Consider the following 18,708-nt stretch of genomic DNA (forward strand, 5'->3'; position numbering starts at 1 on the left):
GGGAGCCTGCTCTTCTCCTTAGGGTGAGAGCATGTGTTAACGCGGTCTGCCTTGGTGGACCGTGTCTCGGAATGCGTCCGAAAGGTCGCGGGACAGTTTTGCTTGCAGTACTGTTCTTGGAAATAGTTTTCCAAATCTTCCCTTCAAATCAGTGTACGCGGCAGAGAGGGGCAAAAGGGAGCCTGCTCTTCTTCTTTGGGTGAGAGTACCTGTGTTAACGCGGTCTGCCTTGGTGGACCGTGTCTCGGAATACAGCCGAAAGGTCGCGGGACAGTATTGCTTGCAGTACTGTTCTTGGAAATAGTTTTCCAAATCTTCCCTTCAAATCAGTGTAGCGGCGGAGAGGGGCAAAAGGGAGCCTGCTCTTCTTCTTTGGATGAGAGCACCTGTGTTAACGCGGTCTGCCTTGGTGGACCGTGTCTCGGAATACAGCCGGAAGGTCGCGGGACAGTGTTGCTTGCAGTACTGTTCTTGGAAATAGTTTTCCAAATCTTCCCTTCAAATCAGTGTACGCGGCGGAGAGGGGCAAAAGGGAGCCTGCTCTTCTTCTTTGGATGAGAGCACCTGTGTTAACGCGGTCTGCCTTGGTCGACCGTGTCTCGGAATACAGCCGAAAGGTCGCGGGACAGTATTGCTTGCAGTACTGTTCTTGGAAATAGTTTTCCAAATCTTCCCTTCAAATCAGTGTAGCGGCGGAGAGGGGCAAAAGGGAGCCTGCTCTTCTTCTTTGGATGAGAGCACCTGTGTTAACGCGGTCTGCCTTGGTGGACCGTGTCTCGGAATACAGCCGAAAGGTCGCGGGACAGTGTTGCTTGCAGTACTGTTCTTGGAAATAGTTTTCCAAATCTTTCCTTCAAATCAGTGTACGCGGCGGAGAGGGGCAAAAGGGAGCCTGCTCTTCTTCTTTGGATGAGAGCACCTGTGTTAACGCGGTCTGCCTTGGTGGACCGTGTCTCGGAATACAGCCGAAAGGTCGCGGGACAGTGTTGCTTGCAGTACTGTTCTTGGAAATAGTTTTCCAAATCTTTCCTTCAAATCAGTGTACGCGGCGGAGAGGGGCAAAAGGGAGCCTGCTCTTCTTCTTTGGATGAGAGCACCTGTATTAACGCGGTCTGCCTTGGTCGACCGTGTCTCGGAATACAGCCGAAAGGTCGCGGGACAGTATTGCTTGCAGTACTGTTCTTGGAAATAGTTTTCCAAATCTTCCCTTCAAATCAGTGTACGCGGCGGAGAGGGGCAAAAGGGAGCCTGCTCTTCTTCTTTGGATGAGAGCACCTGTGTTAACGCGGTCTGCCTTGGTGGACCGTGACTCGGAATACAGCCGAAAGGTCGCGGGACAGTGTTGCTCGCAGTACTGTTCTTGGAAATAGTTTTCCAAATCTTTCCTTCAAATCAGTGTACGCGGCGGAGAGGGGCAAAAGGGAGCCTGCTCTTCTTCTTTGGATGAGAGCACCTGTGTTAACGCGGTCTGCCTTGGTGGACCGTGTCTCGGAATACAGCCGAAAGGTCGCGGGACAGTATTGCTTGCAGTACTGTTCTTGGAAATAGTTTTCCAAATCTTCCCTTCAAATCAGTGTACGCGGCAGAGAGGGGCAAAAGGGAGCCTGCTCTTCTTCTTTGGATGAGAGCACCTGTGTTAACGCGGTCTGCCTTGGTGGACCGTGTCTCGGAATACAGCCGAAAGGTCGCGGGACAGTATTGCTTGCAGTACTGTTCTTGGAAATAGTTTTCCAAATCTTCCCTTCAAATCAGTGTACGCGGCGGAGAGGGGCAAAAGGGAGCCTGCTCTTCTTCTTTGGATGAGAGCACATGTGTTAACGCGGTCTGCCTTGGTGGACCGTGTCTCGGAATGCGTCCGAAAGGTCGCGGGACAGTATTGCTTGCAGTACTGTTCTTGGAAATAGTTTTCCAAATCTTCCCTTCAAATCAGTGTACGCGGCAGAGAGGGGCAAAAGTGAGCCTGCTCTTCTTCTTTGGGTGAGAGTACCTGTGTTAACGCGGTCTGCCTTAGTGGGCCGTGTCTCGGAATACAGCCGAAAGGTCGCGGGACAGTATTGCTTGCAGTACTGTTCTTGGAAATAGTTTTCCAAATCTTCCCTTCAAATCAGTGTACGCGGCGGAGAGGGGCAAAAGGGAGCCTGCTCTTCTTCTTTGGGTGAGAGTACCTGTGTTAACGCGGTCTGCCTTGGTGGGCCGGTGTCTCGGAATACAGCCGAAAGGTCGCGGGACAGTATTGCTTGCAGTACTGTTCTTGGAAATAGTTTTCCAAATCTTCCCTTCAAATCAGTGTACGCGGCGGAGAGGGGCAAAAGGGAGCCTGCTCTTCTTCTTTGGATGAGAGCACCTGTGTTAACGCGGTCTGCCTTGGTGGACCGTGTCTCGGAATACAGCCGAAAGGTCGCGGGACAGTGTTGCTTGCAGTACTGTTCTTGGAAATAGTTTTCCAAATCTTTCCTTCAAATCAGTGTACGCGGCGGAGAGGGGCAAAAGGGAGCCTGCTCTTCTTCTTTGGATGAGAGCACCTGTATTAACGCGGTCTGCCTTGGTCGACCGTGTCTCGGAATACAGCCGAAAGGTCGCGGGACAGTATTGCTTGCAGTACTGTTCTTGGAAATAGTTTTCCAAATCTTCCCTTCAAATCAGTGTACGCGGCGGAGAGGGGCAAAAGGGAGCCTGCTCTTCTTCTTTGGATGAGAGCACCTGTGTTAACGCGGTCTGCCTTGGTGGACCGTGTCTCGGAATACAGCCGAAAGGTCGCGGGACAGTGTTGCTTGCAGTACTGTTCTTGGAAATAGTTTTCCAAATCTTTCCTTCAAATCAGTGTACGCGGCGGAGAGGGGCAAAAGGGAGCCTGCTCTTCTTCTTTAGATGAGAGCACCTGTGTTAACGCGGTCTGCATTGGTGGACCGTGTCTCGGAATACAGCCGAAAGGTCGCGGGACAGTATTGCTTGCAGTACTGTTCTTGGAAATAGTTTTCCAAATCTTCCCTTCAAATCAGTGTACGCGGCGGAGAGGGGCAAAAGGGAGCCTGCTCTTCTTCTTTGGATGAGAGCACCTGTATTAACGCGGTCTGCCTTGGTCGACCGTGTCTCGGAATACAGCCGAAAGGTCGCGGGACAGTATTGCTTGCAGTACTGTTCTTGGAAATAGTTTTCCAAATCTTCCCTTCAAATCAGTGTACGCGGCGGAGAGGGGCAAAAGGGAGCCTGCTCTTCTTCTTTGGATGAGAGCACCTGTGTTAACGCGGTCTGCCTTGGTGGACCGTGTCTCGGAATACAGCCGAAAGGTCGCGGGACAGTGTTGCTTGCAGTACTGTTCTTGGAAATAGTTTTCCAAATCTTTCCTTCAAATCAGTGTACGCGGCGGAGAGGGGCAAAAGGGAGCCTGCTCTTCTTCTTTGGATGAGAGCACCTGTACTAACGCGGTCTGCCTTGGTCGACCGTGTCTCGGAATACAGCCGAAAGGTCGCGGGACAGTATTGCTTGCAGTACTGTTCTTGGAAATAGTTTTCCAAATCTTCCCTTCAAATCAGTGTACGCGGCGGAGAGGGGCAAAAGGGAGCCTGCTCTTCTTCTTTGGATGAGAGCACCTGTGTTAACGCGGTCTGCCTTGGTGGACCGTGTCTCGGAATACAGCCGAAAGGTCGCGGGACAGTGTTGCTTGCAGTACTGTTCTTGGAAATAGTTTTCCAAATCTTTCCTTCAAATCAGTGTACGCGGCGGAGAGGGGCAAAAGGGAGCCTGCTCTTCTTCTTTAGATGAAAGCACCTGTGTTAACGCGGTCTGCATTGGTGGACCGTGTCTCGGAATACAGCCGAAAGGTCGCGGGACAGTATTGCTTGCAGTACTGTTCTTGGAAATAGTTTTCCAAATCTTCCTTTCAAATCAGTGTACGCGGCAGAGAGGGGCAAAAGGGAGCCTGCTCTTCTTCTTTGGATGAGAGCACCTGTGTTAACGCGGTCTGCCTTGGTGGACCGTGTCTCGGAATACAGCCGAAAGGTCGCGGGACAGTATTGCTTGCAGTACTGTTCTTGGAAATAGTTTTCCAAATCTTCCCTTCAAATCAGTGTACGCGGCGGAGAGGGGCAAAAGGGAGCCTGCTCTTCTTCTTTGGATGAGAGCACATGTGTTAACGCGGTCTGCCTTGGTGGACCGTGTCTCGGAATGCGTCCGAAAGGTCGCGGGACAGTATTGCTTGCAGTACTGTTCTTGGAAATAGTTTTCCAAATCCTCCCTTCAAATCAGTGTACGCGGCAGAGAGGGGCAAAAGTGAGCCTGCTCTTCTTCTTTGGGTGAGAGTACCTGTGTTAACGCGGTCTGCCTTAGTGGGCCGTGTCTCGGAATACAGCCGAAAGGTCGCGGGACAGTATTGCTTGCAGTACTGTTCTTGGAAATAGTTTTCCAAATCTTCCCTTCAAATCAGTGTACGCGGCGGAGAGGGGCAAAAGGGAGCCTGCTCTTCTTCTTTGGGTGAGAGTACCTGTGTTAACGCGGTCTGCCTTGGTGGGCCGGTGTCTCGGAATACAGCCGAAAGGTCGCGGGACAGTATTGCTTGCAGTACTGTTCTTGGAAATAGTTTTCCAAATCTTCCCTTCAAATCAGTGTACGCGGCGGAGAGGGGCAAAAGGGAGCCTGCTCTTATTCTTTGGATGAGAGCACCTGTGTTAACGCGGTCTGCCTTGGTGGACCGTGTCTCGGAATACAGCCGAAAGGTCGCGGGACAGTGTTGCTTGCAGTACTGTTGTTGGAAATAGTTTTCCAAATCTTTCCTTCAAATCAGTGTACGCGGCGGAGAGGGGCAAAAGGGAGCCTGCTCTTCTTCTTTGGATGAGAGCACCTGTATTAACGCGGTCTGCCTTGGTCGACCGTGTCTCGGAATACAGCCGAAAGGTCGCGGGACAGTATTGCTTGCAGCACTGTTCTTGGAAATATTTTTCCTAATCTTTCTGCTTTGGAAAATTTCCCCCTAATATCTTTCCGTTGTTGGGCAGTATTGCTTGCAGTGCTGCTCCTTGAAAGACTTTCTCCAGATCTTTCTGCTTTGTTAACGCTGTCTGCCTTTTGGTGGACCGTGTCTTGGAATAAACGGTTGTGATTTGTACCGCGCCATCAAGGAAATGCGGGCGGGTGCCGCGAGAACAGCAGCGCCAACGAAGATAGCCTGACGACATCTTACTGCGCCTGGCTGAATGCCTGCTGGCGCGCTAGTCTCCAGTGGAAGCTGGCCCATGGCGTCCTTCCACTCCGCCAGTGTCTGCAGCGTCAAACGCCGCTGCACCACTGGAGTTGCGGGCCTCATTTTTGTGAAATATTGAAGTCCTGTCCACAAACCCTGTTTTTACATCTCGGACAAATGGCGGTCAATCCCTAAAAGGCCCTCGAAAGACAATTTAATTTTCGTTCCAAAATTGAGTGGGAACCCTGTATGCGCAACAATATCGATTCTAACTGATCCGAGTGAAATCCCAACAAGATTAACCACAGAAGATCGCCTCAAACATATCGAATCACTAGATCCTCCGCTTCTGAATTACATATCAGCTTCTACATTACAGCTAATTGAGGCTGATGCATAAAATATGAGCTCTGCGGATATAGCAAGTTGCTTTGACTCGTCTAACCGCACAAGCAAATTGGTTCCTAAATGGATCGGCAGCTGTAATTTATGCATGAAAATGGAAATTTCCCTCCAGCGATCCTGTCAGCGGTTTTGCTGTTCATGCGTCAGTGGCTGTTTTTAACGCCGAACGCTGCCTTCGTTGCTGCGGAAAATCGTGTCTGACAAAATCACTGGTACCGAGAAACAATCTATTGAGATGCAGTGCAAGATATATCCCCCGCACCAGCGCCCTCACTCTATTGTCCGCGAATCTAATATTGACGTCATACAAAGCGAAAGAAGGAAACGCGATAGAAATAGTGTTGGTTACTGTAATAGATCACTGCTGACTGCATATAGGGGAAGGTGGTCTATGTTGCAGACAGTTGAACTATTTTGTTAATAGGAGTCAGAATAATCGCCGAAATTGTACCATACTTCGTTAACTGAATCCCCAAACCTTTGAGAAATGATTCACACAGAGTATACTGTGGCGCTAAACCAGATAGTTATTTCGTACGAGTCAAAAATGACATGCTACATATTTTCATTAACTTAGCCCACCCTATGGATAAGTTGAGGACATCAAAAAATTAATGCCGGATTTAAATTTTGTCTTTTGTTTGGGCGAGCCGGAACGGTCAGCCACGAGTAGTGCACATGAAAACACAGGGCAGTGACACAGCATCATAACGGCGAGGTTATTTAATTAGCCGACGAAAAGAAGTGAACAAATTGGAAGACAATGCTCGCGAAAGTTACAGATGGGACAAAAAAGGGCCCCTCTTACCTCGACCACATCTGCAAAACAGCGTCTGACGTCTTTCGCAAAAGCCACGTGCAGAACGTCAACACGTTACTTCAAAGGCCGGACAACGACTGTGCTCACCCTGGTGTCACAGATGAGAAAACATTATTGCTAATAAAACGCCACTCGAAAAGTCCCAAGTGTCCTCAACTTGCCCCCGTCTTTGAGTAGCCCCACTTTACCCTATTACACATACTATACTTCGGCACAAGCCGAATACAACCTCAACAATATCACCGGGTTACGAACTTATAAGTTTATTTCAAAGGAACATTGGAAACGCTTCTTGCGAGTAACTGAACAGAAGCGAATAGTTAATGAATGAAGACAAGACGTGTTGGGCATTCACGGTGTCCATTGAACCGCGTCGTTGAGAAAGAGCCTCGTGACATTTGGTGCCATGTCACAGAAGTTCAACAGTTCTTCTGGGTCTCCTTCGGCTCTCTCGTACTCTCGTAGCCAGGGCGCTAACTTTGCTGTGCTGATGAACAAGAGCGCGCGGTCTTTACTAGTACAGAGCCTTGGTCCGAGGTACAGGACGCCTTCCAGGATCCAGCGGCCATCCGCAGACTTCCGCACCAGTGGACCTCCGCTGTCATGCTGTCAGGGTGTCGGCTCGGTATTAGAAGCACCCAAACTAATAATAACGATAACTAAAGATTATTTTTCAAAAATTACGCAAGAGTGGCCTTTGTTTTCCTTGTTGTACTGGTTGCCACAAGTTTTCCAACAATAACGACTAATAAATTTATTATGATGATGAATGGGGAAATTCGCCATCAAGTTATCTAAAGCGAAAGTACACGCTTAAAAATGAACTTCACCACATAGCACGCTCCTAGCCAACCATCACCCCGAATGACAACGTTCTCGCCCTAGATTTGTTGGAAACGGGAGGAGGAGCCTATTTTGTGGCCATTATGCACGGCACAAAATAGGCTCCTCCTCCCGTTTTCAACAAATCAGGGGCGAGAACGTTGTCATTCGGGACGGTGGTTGGCTAGGAGCGTGCTATGTGGTGAAGTTCATTTTTAAGAATGTATAATACCTGTGCCACACGGACAGAACAAATGACATTAGAGAGTTTTAGCAGACCGTTGATAACGTGGCTTGCGTCAAACCGTATCAACCGGATCCAATTAGAGGATAAGATTCTGAGTCACGCGGGACTACGATTGGTTCCGATAGACACGATAATCTTATCAACGGTATACTAAAACTCACTATTATCGTGTAATGTCATGCGGGTCCCGAATGGCATTATCCACGAAGGTCGTACCACACGTTAGTTTGTAATAACATTAAACCCCATGATGTCGGTGCCGCCCGCTCACTATATTGAACTAAAATTTATGCACGCTAAAAAAAACTTAAAGGTTATTAAATAGGTCGGAAGAGCATGTATAATATTCTGAAATTTAACAATAGGAACTTTATTTCCATGCATATATGCTGTAATATGCCTCACTGACGTGCATTCTTAGGAACGAACTTCACCGCACTGCACGCTCCTAGCCAACCATCATCTCGAATGATATCGTTATCTACCGTGATTTGTTGAGAACGAGAGGCGTACGCCTTTTTTTGTGGCACTTATGCTGTTCATAATTGTCACAGAAAAGGCGTACGCCTCCTGTTTTCAACAAATCAGGGCAGATAACGATATCATTCGAGATAATGGTTGGCTAGGAGTGTGCTATGCGGTGAAGTTCATTTTTAAGAGTGTACCTAAATACTATACCATGCGCTCTGTTGAGTTGTGGCCAGAATAGTGTCGCTGCGGTACGGAACTACTACATTGATACCTATTTATGGTAAACATACACCGGCAACCCCCCGAAGTGAATTTCTGGGGAAATCACTGGTACTACAGTTTTCGAGATCTTCCTTTTTGCATTGTTTCTGTGGTGGAATACAATTTCGGCGTAGTGCAAGCACTGTCTAGCGACCGCGTGTAGTGGCGGCACTGTCACGTGTTGTCATGTGGCCACAGACGGAACTACACTGTGGCTGGTCCAATAAAGCTATCGGTGGACGCGATTCGGCAACTCGTACTGAGAAGTACTCAGCTTTCACTGCATGGCCGCTGAGCGAGGTGAAGCGCTCTGCAGATTCGTACACAAACACAGCCGAAGCGCAACATTATTCGAGCTCGGCCGGGAACTTTGACCAACACCACCCATATACAGAAAGCGTGCGCGCTCGTCGTCGTGACGTAACAATTAAGAGTCAGCCAATCAGGATCGTGTTTTTTTAACGGCCGTATAGCCAATCACGAACGTGCTTTCAGCGGTCGTGGCCATGGAGAACCACCACTGTCGTCTGCGAGTTGTGATTGAACGTCCCCGTGCACTAAATGGCAAACTTGGAAGTAAAACGCAAAACGGTCTCAATCTTTCCCAAAACTGATTTTCTGCAAAGCGTCTTGCACGTTTTGTTTAAATATTTAGGTCTGCAGGTTCCAGGTTAGCTGCAATCATCTGCGGGTTCTCGAATTCGCGGAACGGTAAATCGCAGTAGCAGACAAATTCTGACTCTTTTAATTGAAAGAGGGAGAGGAAGCAGTGCGCAGGCTTTCTATCTAGGTGGTGTTGCCTTGACGGGCCATCATGCATGTCATAAGCTTACCTGACAGACGGTCCCCTGCACCGGCCTGGTGCAAATGGCGTAATCCGGAGCAGGCCGGCTTGGCGGACGGAAGTCCCGGTTGCAGCGCTCGTGGGACAGCACCGCCAACTCTGCCTGCATCAACACGGCGGCGCGCGAGGTCGAATCCCATGCTACCAGAAAGGGACGCGCAGTAAGAGATGGGAATGAAAATACTGTCATAAGAAATTATTCTTACCGTCTGTTCTTCCCCATCCCGTAGCGTAGACAGTGTCATTTTCGCTAACCTCATCACCGATCCCCGGTAGGCAGGCTGGCTGGATGCTGTTCGAAAACTTAACTTTGTCTTTCAGCTTTATCACGGCGACATCCTTCTGCAGTGCCAAAAGATTACGGCAAAAGATAGCGTACTACAACACCTGGACTAGTGTTTCATGTACACTCTAAAAACAGATGGTGGTGGTGCTGCTGAAAGGGCCCCCCGTTGTCGGCCTCACAGAGGTGGGCAACGTCACCACTGACGCCCTCGGGGAATGTGCGTCCTGGGCCGACTTCTGAGGGAACTGTACTTCACCGCATAGCACGCTCCTAGCCAACCATCGTTCTGTCCAATGATTTGTTGAAAACAGGAGGTGTACGCCTTTTTGTGACACTTACGCTGAATAGTTAATTGTCATAAAAAGGCGTATGCCCCGCGCTTTCCAGAAATAAAGAGTGATAGAGGTAATCACTCTGTGCAATGGTTGGCCTCCAGCGTGCTTTGTGGTGAAGCTTTGTTTCAAGAGTGTATGTCTTTGGAGCACTGGCAGGATAAGTTTGGACAAATTTTACGAGGGAAGCAAAGTTCGAAGGTACCCTGAAAATGATTGAAGTTATAAAGCAGTATAACACGACACTGCGCAAGGCGAGGGATAGTGATAGCTGCCTAAAAAATGTAGGACAACGAAAGAATTGACATGGGGGAAAACTTACGACCGACATGGGTAAAGCAGTATTCAAGATATTACTAATCCGTTTTTTTTTTCTTGTCCCTTCCTAGGAATTCTCAGTGAAGAATGATTCCGCCACAACACTGGAAAGCGTACCAGAGGGTCCTTATGCATGCACATGTGGTCAACTTCTATGTCCACCTGGGAGTCATCCTTTATGATCCGCTGGTGAGAGCCCAAGTAAATTCTCGCCAATAGCGGCTGCAGTGACCTGCAATTGTTGAAAAGCATTGCGCATGAGGCGGGCTATGTTGGGGCGTGTGGGACACGCCCCAACGTTTGATAAGGTTTTTGGCATCGAGTTTCTCCGCAACGACTTCTGCAAGGTAAGTAACGGAAACAGAAGAGGTGAATAAACAATAAGAACATAAACAACAATCCCTTAGTATACGTCGTAGCTGATTGGCTGAAAATCATCAGGCAAACGCGGAATGGTGTGAAGGGAAGCAAGTCACCCTGGCTGGCAGTGGAGGTTAGTCAGTGTTCAAAGTATGAAAGAAAACGAAGTCGTCCCTCAGAGGCGACAATGGCGACTATATGGCGACTCTGTGCCTTGTATGTGATATTATACCTAGAATGCTTTCATGTACGTCCGCAGCTCTCTGGTACGGTATTTCACTTCAACACGAAGCGTCTATGGAGAAATATTCACCCGGCACGGCGAACTTTTAGGGGGATAAGTGAACTGTTACTGGAGGGTGGTTCGCGTGGTACGCTCTGGAGACAACAAACCTGACGAATACGTTGTCATATAAAGCACCAGAGGGCAAGAGAAGCAATATGTTATCGAAGAGGTGCCCATAGATAAGACAAATTCCCAAGTCCCTGCCTTCTATTATCGACTATATATGCAATGTCACTTACGCAGTGCAGTGGGCAGCTGTGAGGACGTGTTGGTCATCGATGAGCGTTGCTCCGCAGAAGTAGAGAGAGTCCCATGAGGGCGGATAATGAATTCCAGCGTGCCAAGGCCAGCTGCCCGGCACTGCCTCTCGTCCATTCACGACCCTGTCGCCTGCGTCCAGTTCTGGAGCGATGGGAGTACTACCACAGTTGGACGTGCCTAGACCTTGGCAGACGGTCGCAAGGACGCTGAAGACTAAGAGGGACAACATCACTTTGTGTTACATTCGCAACAATACGGTTTCCCGCTGTAGCCCGCATGTGTATAAATGGGCGAGATAAGGTGAGATAATGGTAAGGGTTGTGCCTGAAGGGAGCTCTTCTTTCACATCGCTATCTGGTAGCTATTGCCCTTTTGTACCAGTTTGAAGTCTCATACTGTATTGTTCGTTGGAGGATCTTATCTCTTGCCTGTTGTTACAGAGTCTACCTCCGATAAACTTAGATGATCGCGACAAATTACATTGTTCCTACTTTCCTTGACCGCGCTGTTTAGAGGGTAATCTTCCCAAGCAGCACAATGTACTGAAAGTCGAGTGCAATGGGGGTGTACGGGTAGGTGGAAGGCCTTGAACAGACCCATGAAACTAAGGACAATTGATAACACACATACCGTCCACGCCCATTGCACTCGACTTTGAGTACATTGTGCTGCCTGGGTTGTGTCTCCATGCTACAGATCATGAGGTGCCGAGGACATCCACTTGGTTCCCAGAATTACCTCAGTTGTACTCTGTGTCCTCACATTCCCCTACTGAACCCCCTACATATTAAAACTGATTTTCTATATATCCTTCTAAAAACTGCGCGATCGCTCAAAAACGATCGCCGCTACTCAGAATTGTGAGGAGAGCAAACCGTGGGCAAAGCCGAGCGATGTTGTCATGCGATTGGACATTGAGTGAGGTAAGCCTTTTCGTCCCCGACTTCACTGAGTCAAGAGATGGTTGCCATGATCGATTGGTGCGTACAGGGCCTGGCACACGCTTGGAGATCGCAATGTTTGTTCCGTGACCAGCCCGGATCCAAAGACCACAACACGAACCACAACATGCATCTTGTGGCTTCTGTTCTGCTTGTCTATTCGAGCCTCAGAGCAGAACAATATTTTCCTTCATGGTCACCAGATGCCACTGCCTTGTCCTACATGTTGAACTGTGTTATGTGTGTATACAGGGTGTTTCACCTAAAGTGATAAAAAATTCTAACGGGCGACGTACTTGTCGGAGGATTGGGGTACTTTCGGTAATTACCTCATGGGAAGTTTTGCCACCATTGAGGATGACTTTGGACATTTTTTAATTGCGGGAAATGTGAGTATTTTTTTCAACAGTGAACTTTAAAAATTGCCAAGCGAACTTCATTTTGTTTTTTACAGAAATATCAAGACCTCCACGGATAACCGCAGACCCAACAAAAACTATGCACAGTATCGCAACAGAAATACTCGAAAAAAATTAGTGATAGTCATGCTTTAGCACCGGCTGCTTGATTTTCGCAAAGAAGCGCGCGTGAAATGTACGTCCAGAACAGGAAGTGTCCCCGCCCTCATTTGTTTTGCCTTTTTTGTGATAAGACGGTTGTCACCAGCATCAAGATCAAAGCGGGGGAAAGAAAGGCAAAACAAGAGGCGGGAACACTTCCTTTGTCCGTGGTTATCCGTGCAGGACCTCATATATCTGTAAAAAAAAAAAAGAAGTGAGGTTCGATTGACAATTTTCAAAGTTAAATTTTAAAAAAATCCCTAAATTAAAAATTGTCCAAAGTCTTCCTCAATGGTGGCAAAAGTTCCCAGAAGGTAATTGCCGAAAGTCCCACAATCCTCCGGCGAATACATGTAGAACATAATGTGAATAGACTGCGTGCGTGTCCTGTTCGTCGAAGGGGGGAGGGTGTGCCAGTAGTCCCTTGTGCCCGGAGTGTGGTGTGCCAGCGACCGCGGACCATGTGATCATGCCACTTATAGGAGGGAGCGTCACTTGTTGGCAAACGACTTTGCGCGGGGACGACGAAGTATCGCGAAGAGAAGACGTATATTTTGCATCCTGCTTCTCTTTGGTATCTTACTAGATCTATCCGTTGTAATCGGGGCCTCTTAAGGCCTTAGCACTGTATTTTTCAGTGCTACGTGCTGCATTTATGCGACAAGAAGTCTTGAATATGGACATTTCCATGACCCAATCACTTACACCAGGACGTGTGTCACAGCCCGCTATGGAAGACCACCGATTTCAAACCAGCGAGTTGAGAAGAATGGAATTAGATATGGCAACGGACGGACAACCCACAGCGAATGGAAGTAAGTGCCTCCATGCTAAACGACCGCGCACGGACTCTGATAACGACAATCTCATAAACGACAATGATAGTCGATGCAGCAACACTGAAAACGTCGAACACAACGACGAGAACAATAACATGGAAGATGACGAAGGTTTCATTACCGTCGTTCACAAAAAGAACCGGAAATCAGGAATCCCTGTCATTCTCCGTCCCGTGAAACCTGATGAGTCTTTCCTGCGCGCCAACCCTAACACGGTTGCCAGAGAAGTAATGACGGCAACTCAAGAACGGATCAAGAACCACAGAATTGCATCTGACGGCAGTATAGTAATTACCGTGGCCACCATGCCCGCAGCGAAAGCCCTACTAGCTTTAACAAGCCTAGCAAACATTGCAGTGACTACGCGAGTGCCGGATTCTTACGCAAGAAATGTGGGCAGGATAACCGGCCTCAGAACACGGTATACTGATGCACAGCTGTTGGAATTCCTCCGTCCAGCAGGTGCCGTTGAAGTCCGCAGACAGCAGTTTTTCCGCACCAATGAAGATGGCACCACAAAAGCGACAGATTCAGACAGTGTGATAATCACTTTTAAGTCAGATATCAAGATGCCAGAGCATATCGAACTCGGCTTCAACACATACCGGAGTACAACGTACAGGAGTACTTTACCCCAACACAGTGTTTCAATTGCCTACGTTTCGGTCATCTCGCCAAAAACTGCAGGAGAAACACGCGATGCAAGTTTTGTGCCGGCCCTCACAGCCACAAGGAGTGTACAACAAAGCGCGAGAAGCAATGTGCAAACTGCCGTGGCCCGCACACTGCAACCTACGGTGGCTGCATAAAACGACAGGCAGCTTTAAAAGCACTCTAGTACGACGCATACGAGGGAAACATAACCAAAAAGCAATCAAAAGTGCTTAATCCCGACCTAGTACAGCCGGTGACTCATGCCCCATCAAAGACGGAAATAACCTTTCCTAAGCTCCCACCTGCAAGCCAGCAGCCCAAACCGCAAAGGGAACAGAAGAGTCATGCGCGAAAAGCGTCTAACCCGCCAGACAGTGTTTGGGATACGAACAACAGATCAATCAAACCAAATGCACCACTCCCCGCACCAAGAAACTCTAAGAACACATCGAAACCGAAGCAACAAGAGCCGATAGCACAAACGTCCATAGTATTACACATCATCCCTTTCTTGCTAGCAGCCCTTAAAGCCGTAGTCGCAGCACTGCCAAACACAGCGGACCTCCCGGAAGTTAAGAAGGTTCTGGCCTTCGAGCCGGAACTACTCAAGATCCTCTCCTCAACCAAACATGAATAGTTTCTACAACACAGCGTTTATAATGCAGTGGAACTGCAACGGCCTGCATAGCAAAATCAGCGACCTGAGAAACTTCCTTCACCGAAATCCTGTTCCCATACTTGCTCTAAGCGAAGCCCAAATAGTAACTAATCTGCGACTTGCTAACTATGTGACGTATGTTCTCCAAGGCACTAGAAGTCGAGTGCTGCTGGCAGTCCGCAAGGAGCTACCATCTGTCATGTTGCATTCATCTAACGGCCCAATAGAATACATTGCCGTCAAAATCAAGCTTCCCAGTGGCCCTGTTACAGTTATCAGCGCATACATCGCACCCCATGCCTCCATCAACGAAGCAATGCTCGAAGAGATTACGGTCAACATAACCCAACCTGCTGTGATATGTGGAGACTTGAACGCCCACTCCCCTCTGTGGGGAAGCCATCGGACATGTCCCAGAGGAAGAAAAATTGAAAAAATGCTCACTCGACATGACTTATGCGTCCTCAACGACGGCTCCCCTACTTACCTCAGAGGAGCATCATACACTTCATGCCTTGATGTTGCCATATGCACTCGGGACATCGCGTGTGATCTAATCTGGACTGTGGACGCAGACACAAGAGGAAGCGACCATTTGCCAATCTTCATATCTTACCAAAGACATGCCAGATCGCACTGGAAAAGAACGCTCACAGTCCGCAATTGGCAAGACTTCCGCCATCGGAACACTGCAACACTTGATGACGACACCACCCCAGACGAATTCGCCCGGACAATAAGACAGAATCTGAAGCTATCCAGCAAGCATATTAAGGTGCCAATGACCTACACAAAAACAGACGTGAAGTTCGAACACCTCAGGTCAATACGACGACGCGCTGAGCGCCGCTACCGACGGACCGGAAACATAGACGACTGGATTCAAGCGAAAGCCACAAAAGAAAAGATAAAACGACGCCTAAAAAAGTTGGCTGCACATGCATGGGAGGATACATGCAAATCCCTGTCGCCATCAACGAACCCTGCGAAGCTCTGGACCATTGTAAAGAGCCTCAAGGCCATCCCATCCCAAGCCACTCCTTTTCGTACCATTGCCCTGCAGACGAACGTCCCTGAAACCGCAGCAGCGGACGCGTTTTTGGCCACTCTTAACAAATCTTCAGCAGCATCCACCGGTTTCCTCCACCACCGGTCCCTTCTATCCGCAACAGTGGACAACCAGCTAGCAACTCACTCAGCACCCGTAGAAATGGAACACGATTTTACTATCCAAGAACTTGAACGTGCCATCAAAGCCGCGTCTGGCAAGCGAACGTCTCCAGGACCAGATGGGATAACCTACAAGTGTTTGGCAAATCTTGGACCGAGCGCTAAAGAAATTACTGAAGATATACAACAAAAGCTGGCAAACAGGAAAGCTCCCCCCGGACTGGAAGACAGCAAGAGTAACACCCATAAGGAAGCCCGGCAAGCCTAAGAACGAAGTCGAATCGTACAGACCTATCAGTCTCACAAGCTGTGTAGCGAAAGTAATGGAAAGAATGATCCTTGCGCGCATCCAGTGGTGGTTAGAACACAACGGAAAACTCCCAGAGGAGATAGCGGGCTTCAGAAAAGCGCGATGCACAACAGACTGCATCACTGACCTTACAACTGATGTGCAACACATCAAGTAGTAGTAGTAGTAATTAACTGAAAAAAAAAAGAAAAAGCGGGGGAAAGACTTGGAGCAGGGTGGCTGCCCTAAGGGCGCCTGCAGCTCCATCTCATTTAGGTGGTTTGAGCCATGTATGCAATAACCATCCTTGACATAAAGAGCGCTTTCGACTCTGTCAGCCACGCCCACGTGATTCAGGCAGCTAAGAAATCAGGCCTTGGAGGAAGAACAACAGCATGGATCCGAAGCTTCCTAACTGACAGAAAGGTCTATATGGAGACGGCAGATGGCGAAACCAACGTGATCACCGTGATCAGAACGTGATCAAAAAGGCGTACCACAAGGCGCAGTACTAAGCCCGACTTTACTTAACCTCGTCATGGCACAGATGGCAGAGATTATCCCCCCACGAGTCAAGTTCACCATATACGCTGACGATGTCTGCATTTGGATGTCCGGGACAAATATCATGTACATTCAGCAAACACTAGAACTTACTCTCCTAGCGATTGCCATCTTCCTAGAAGAACGTGCCATGGACTTGTCACTAGAAAAAACAGTGTACCTACCCTTCACCCGCAAGCGCCTAAAGAACTTTCACCTTTCAATCAACGGGAATCCGATACAACGTGTTAAGAAACACAAGTTTCTCGGCGTCACAATCAACAGAAACCTAACGTGGACAGATCAAGTCAAGGTACTCACGGACGCTACAAAGAAATACATCAACATAATGAAGTTGCTCGGTGGACCCCGCAGGGGCAACGGGAAAGCACTTCACTCCCTCCACACGGGGCTCATCCGACAAACCATAGCTCACAGCATCCCTCATCTTCATCGTCTCTCCCCAACCCAAGAAGGACACCTGCAGCGCATACTTAGTCGAAGCCTCCGAATATGCCTAGGAGTCCCCAGGACCGTAAGGACAGCACTTGTGCTGGCAGAAGCAAGAGAGCCCCCCATCCAAGTGCTAAGGAAACAAGAGACGGAGCGGCACCTGATACGTCTCCTCACCAGGCACACGGCTCACCCGCTGATCCAGAAGATCCATAGAAGACATAAATCTCCAATATATGGAGCACTTGCGTACATCGAAAGATGCTTGCCGAAGCGCATGGTTCACAGTCATCACCAGGTTATTGCCCCTTGGCTGTTGTCACCCCCACCAACCCACACAGAAATCCCTCGTATTTGGAAAAAAGGACAAACGCCATGTCTGGCTCTCAAGACACTTTCTATGGCCCACCTTGAACAACAGTTTCCAGACTCAACACACATCTACACGGACGGCTCCCCCGTTAACGGAAGATCATCAAGTGCTTTCACTGTAAAAGGCTTCGCCAAGGGATACCGCCTGTCGCACGCAACAACTTCTACTGCTGCAGAACTACACGCCATACTAAAAGCCCTCCGCCACATCGACGGCTCCCCAGCACAAAAGTGGGTACTCTGCACAGACTCGAAAGCCGCCCTGGCCACTATCATCAAGCAGGATACGGACGATCAAATGGTGTACCACATCTACAAAGCATACACATCTGCAGTGGGAAGAGGGCACACCATATCCCTCCAGTGGATACCTTCCCACTGCGGAATACCAGGAAATTAAGTAGCTGACCAGACAGCAAAGGATGCACTGGGTAAAACCAAGTTATCGGCAATACATTTCACAAAATCGGACGCCAAGACATTCCTCCACAAATAGACAATCAGACGGTCCAAGGAAAGCTGGAAGCAAGCACTCCGGCACACAGATTTCCTGTCTCACATAGACCCCGATCTCACGGCAATCATTCCTCATGACATCGGCCGAAGCCTCCACACGGCTGTTCACCGGATTCGACTCGGCGCACTATATACTGCCACCACCCAATTCCAACTCGGTATTGTGGCCTCAAGACTGTGCGACATCTGCAAAGTGCCCCAGGACACGTTACACGTACTTATACAGTGCCCAGAACAAGCAGGCGCAAGGGAAAGACTATCCCATGCACTTCAAGCAATGGACAAAAGACCATTCTCTTACTGCAAAGTAATGGGAAGATGGCCTACAAGGGAACAAGACATGAAGGCACTCAAGGCATTGTGTGTCTACCTAAAAGAAAGCGGTATACACTGCCGCTACTAACAGGAACACATATCATAACCCTCAAAACCACCTAAATGAGATGGAGCTGCAGGCGCCCTTAGGGCAGCCACCCTGCTCCAAGTCTTTCCCTCGATTTTTTTTGATTTTTTTTTCAGTTAATTACTACTACTACTACTACTTTGCGCGGATTGACAGCCGACCCCTTGACCTCAGACTCATTTTGGCACCATGGGACACACGAAAGCAGATGTCCGTCTTGCGATCCTTCATCAAATTCCTGGAAACTACCGGCCTGATCGACTCCCTCTAAGACCCCGTCAGCGTCGTCAGCATCATCCTCATCACCATCCTCTCATTTTACCCCAATAGCAATGGGGTAGCATTCTGCTCAGTGAGCGGAAGTCATCCCCATATCATTGTCATCATGTATCTCTCTCTCTCTCTCGTCGAAGGAGACCCG

The 18,708-nt window shown here is 48.8% G+C and overlaps 1 protein-coding gene across 1 annotated transcript; it reads right to left on the reverse strand.

Annotated features, from left to right (window-relative positions):
- Positions 1 to 6,643: 6,643 nt before the first annotated feature.
- LOC135388164 (chymotrypsinogen B2-like) lies at positions 6,644 to 11,175 on the reverse strand. The gene is made up of 5 exons (XM_064617540.1): positions 10,868 to 11,175; positions 10,100 to 10,214; positions 9,253 to 9,388; positions 9,036 to 9,187; positions 6,644 to 7,007 (listed from the first exon to the last, which is right to left on the reverse strand). The coding sequence occupies exons 1-5, from the start codon at positions 11,116 to 11,118 to the stop codon at positions 6,753 to 6,755; spliced, it is 909 nt and encodes a 302-aa protein (XP_064473610.1). The 5' UTR covers positions 11,119 to 11,175; the 3' UTR covers positions 6,644 to 6,752.
- Between the last annotated feature and the right edge of the window lie 7,533 nt (positions 11,176 to 18,708).

Source organism: Ornithodoros turicata, chromosome 3 (assembly GCF_037126465.1).
Source record: "Ornithodoros turicata isolate Travis chromosome 3, ASM3712646v1, whole genome shotgun sequence".
Lineage (NCBI taxonomy): Eukaryota > Metazoa > Arthropoda > Arachnida > Ixodida > Argasidae > Ornithodoros > Ornithodoros turicata.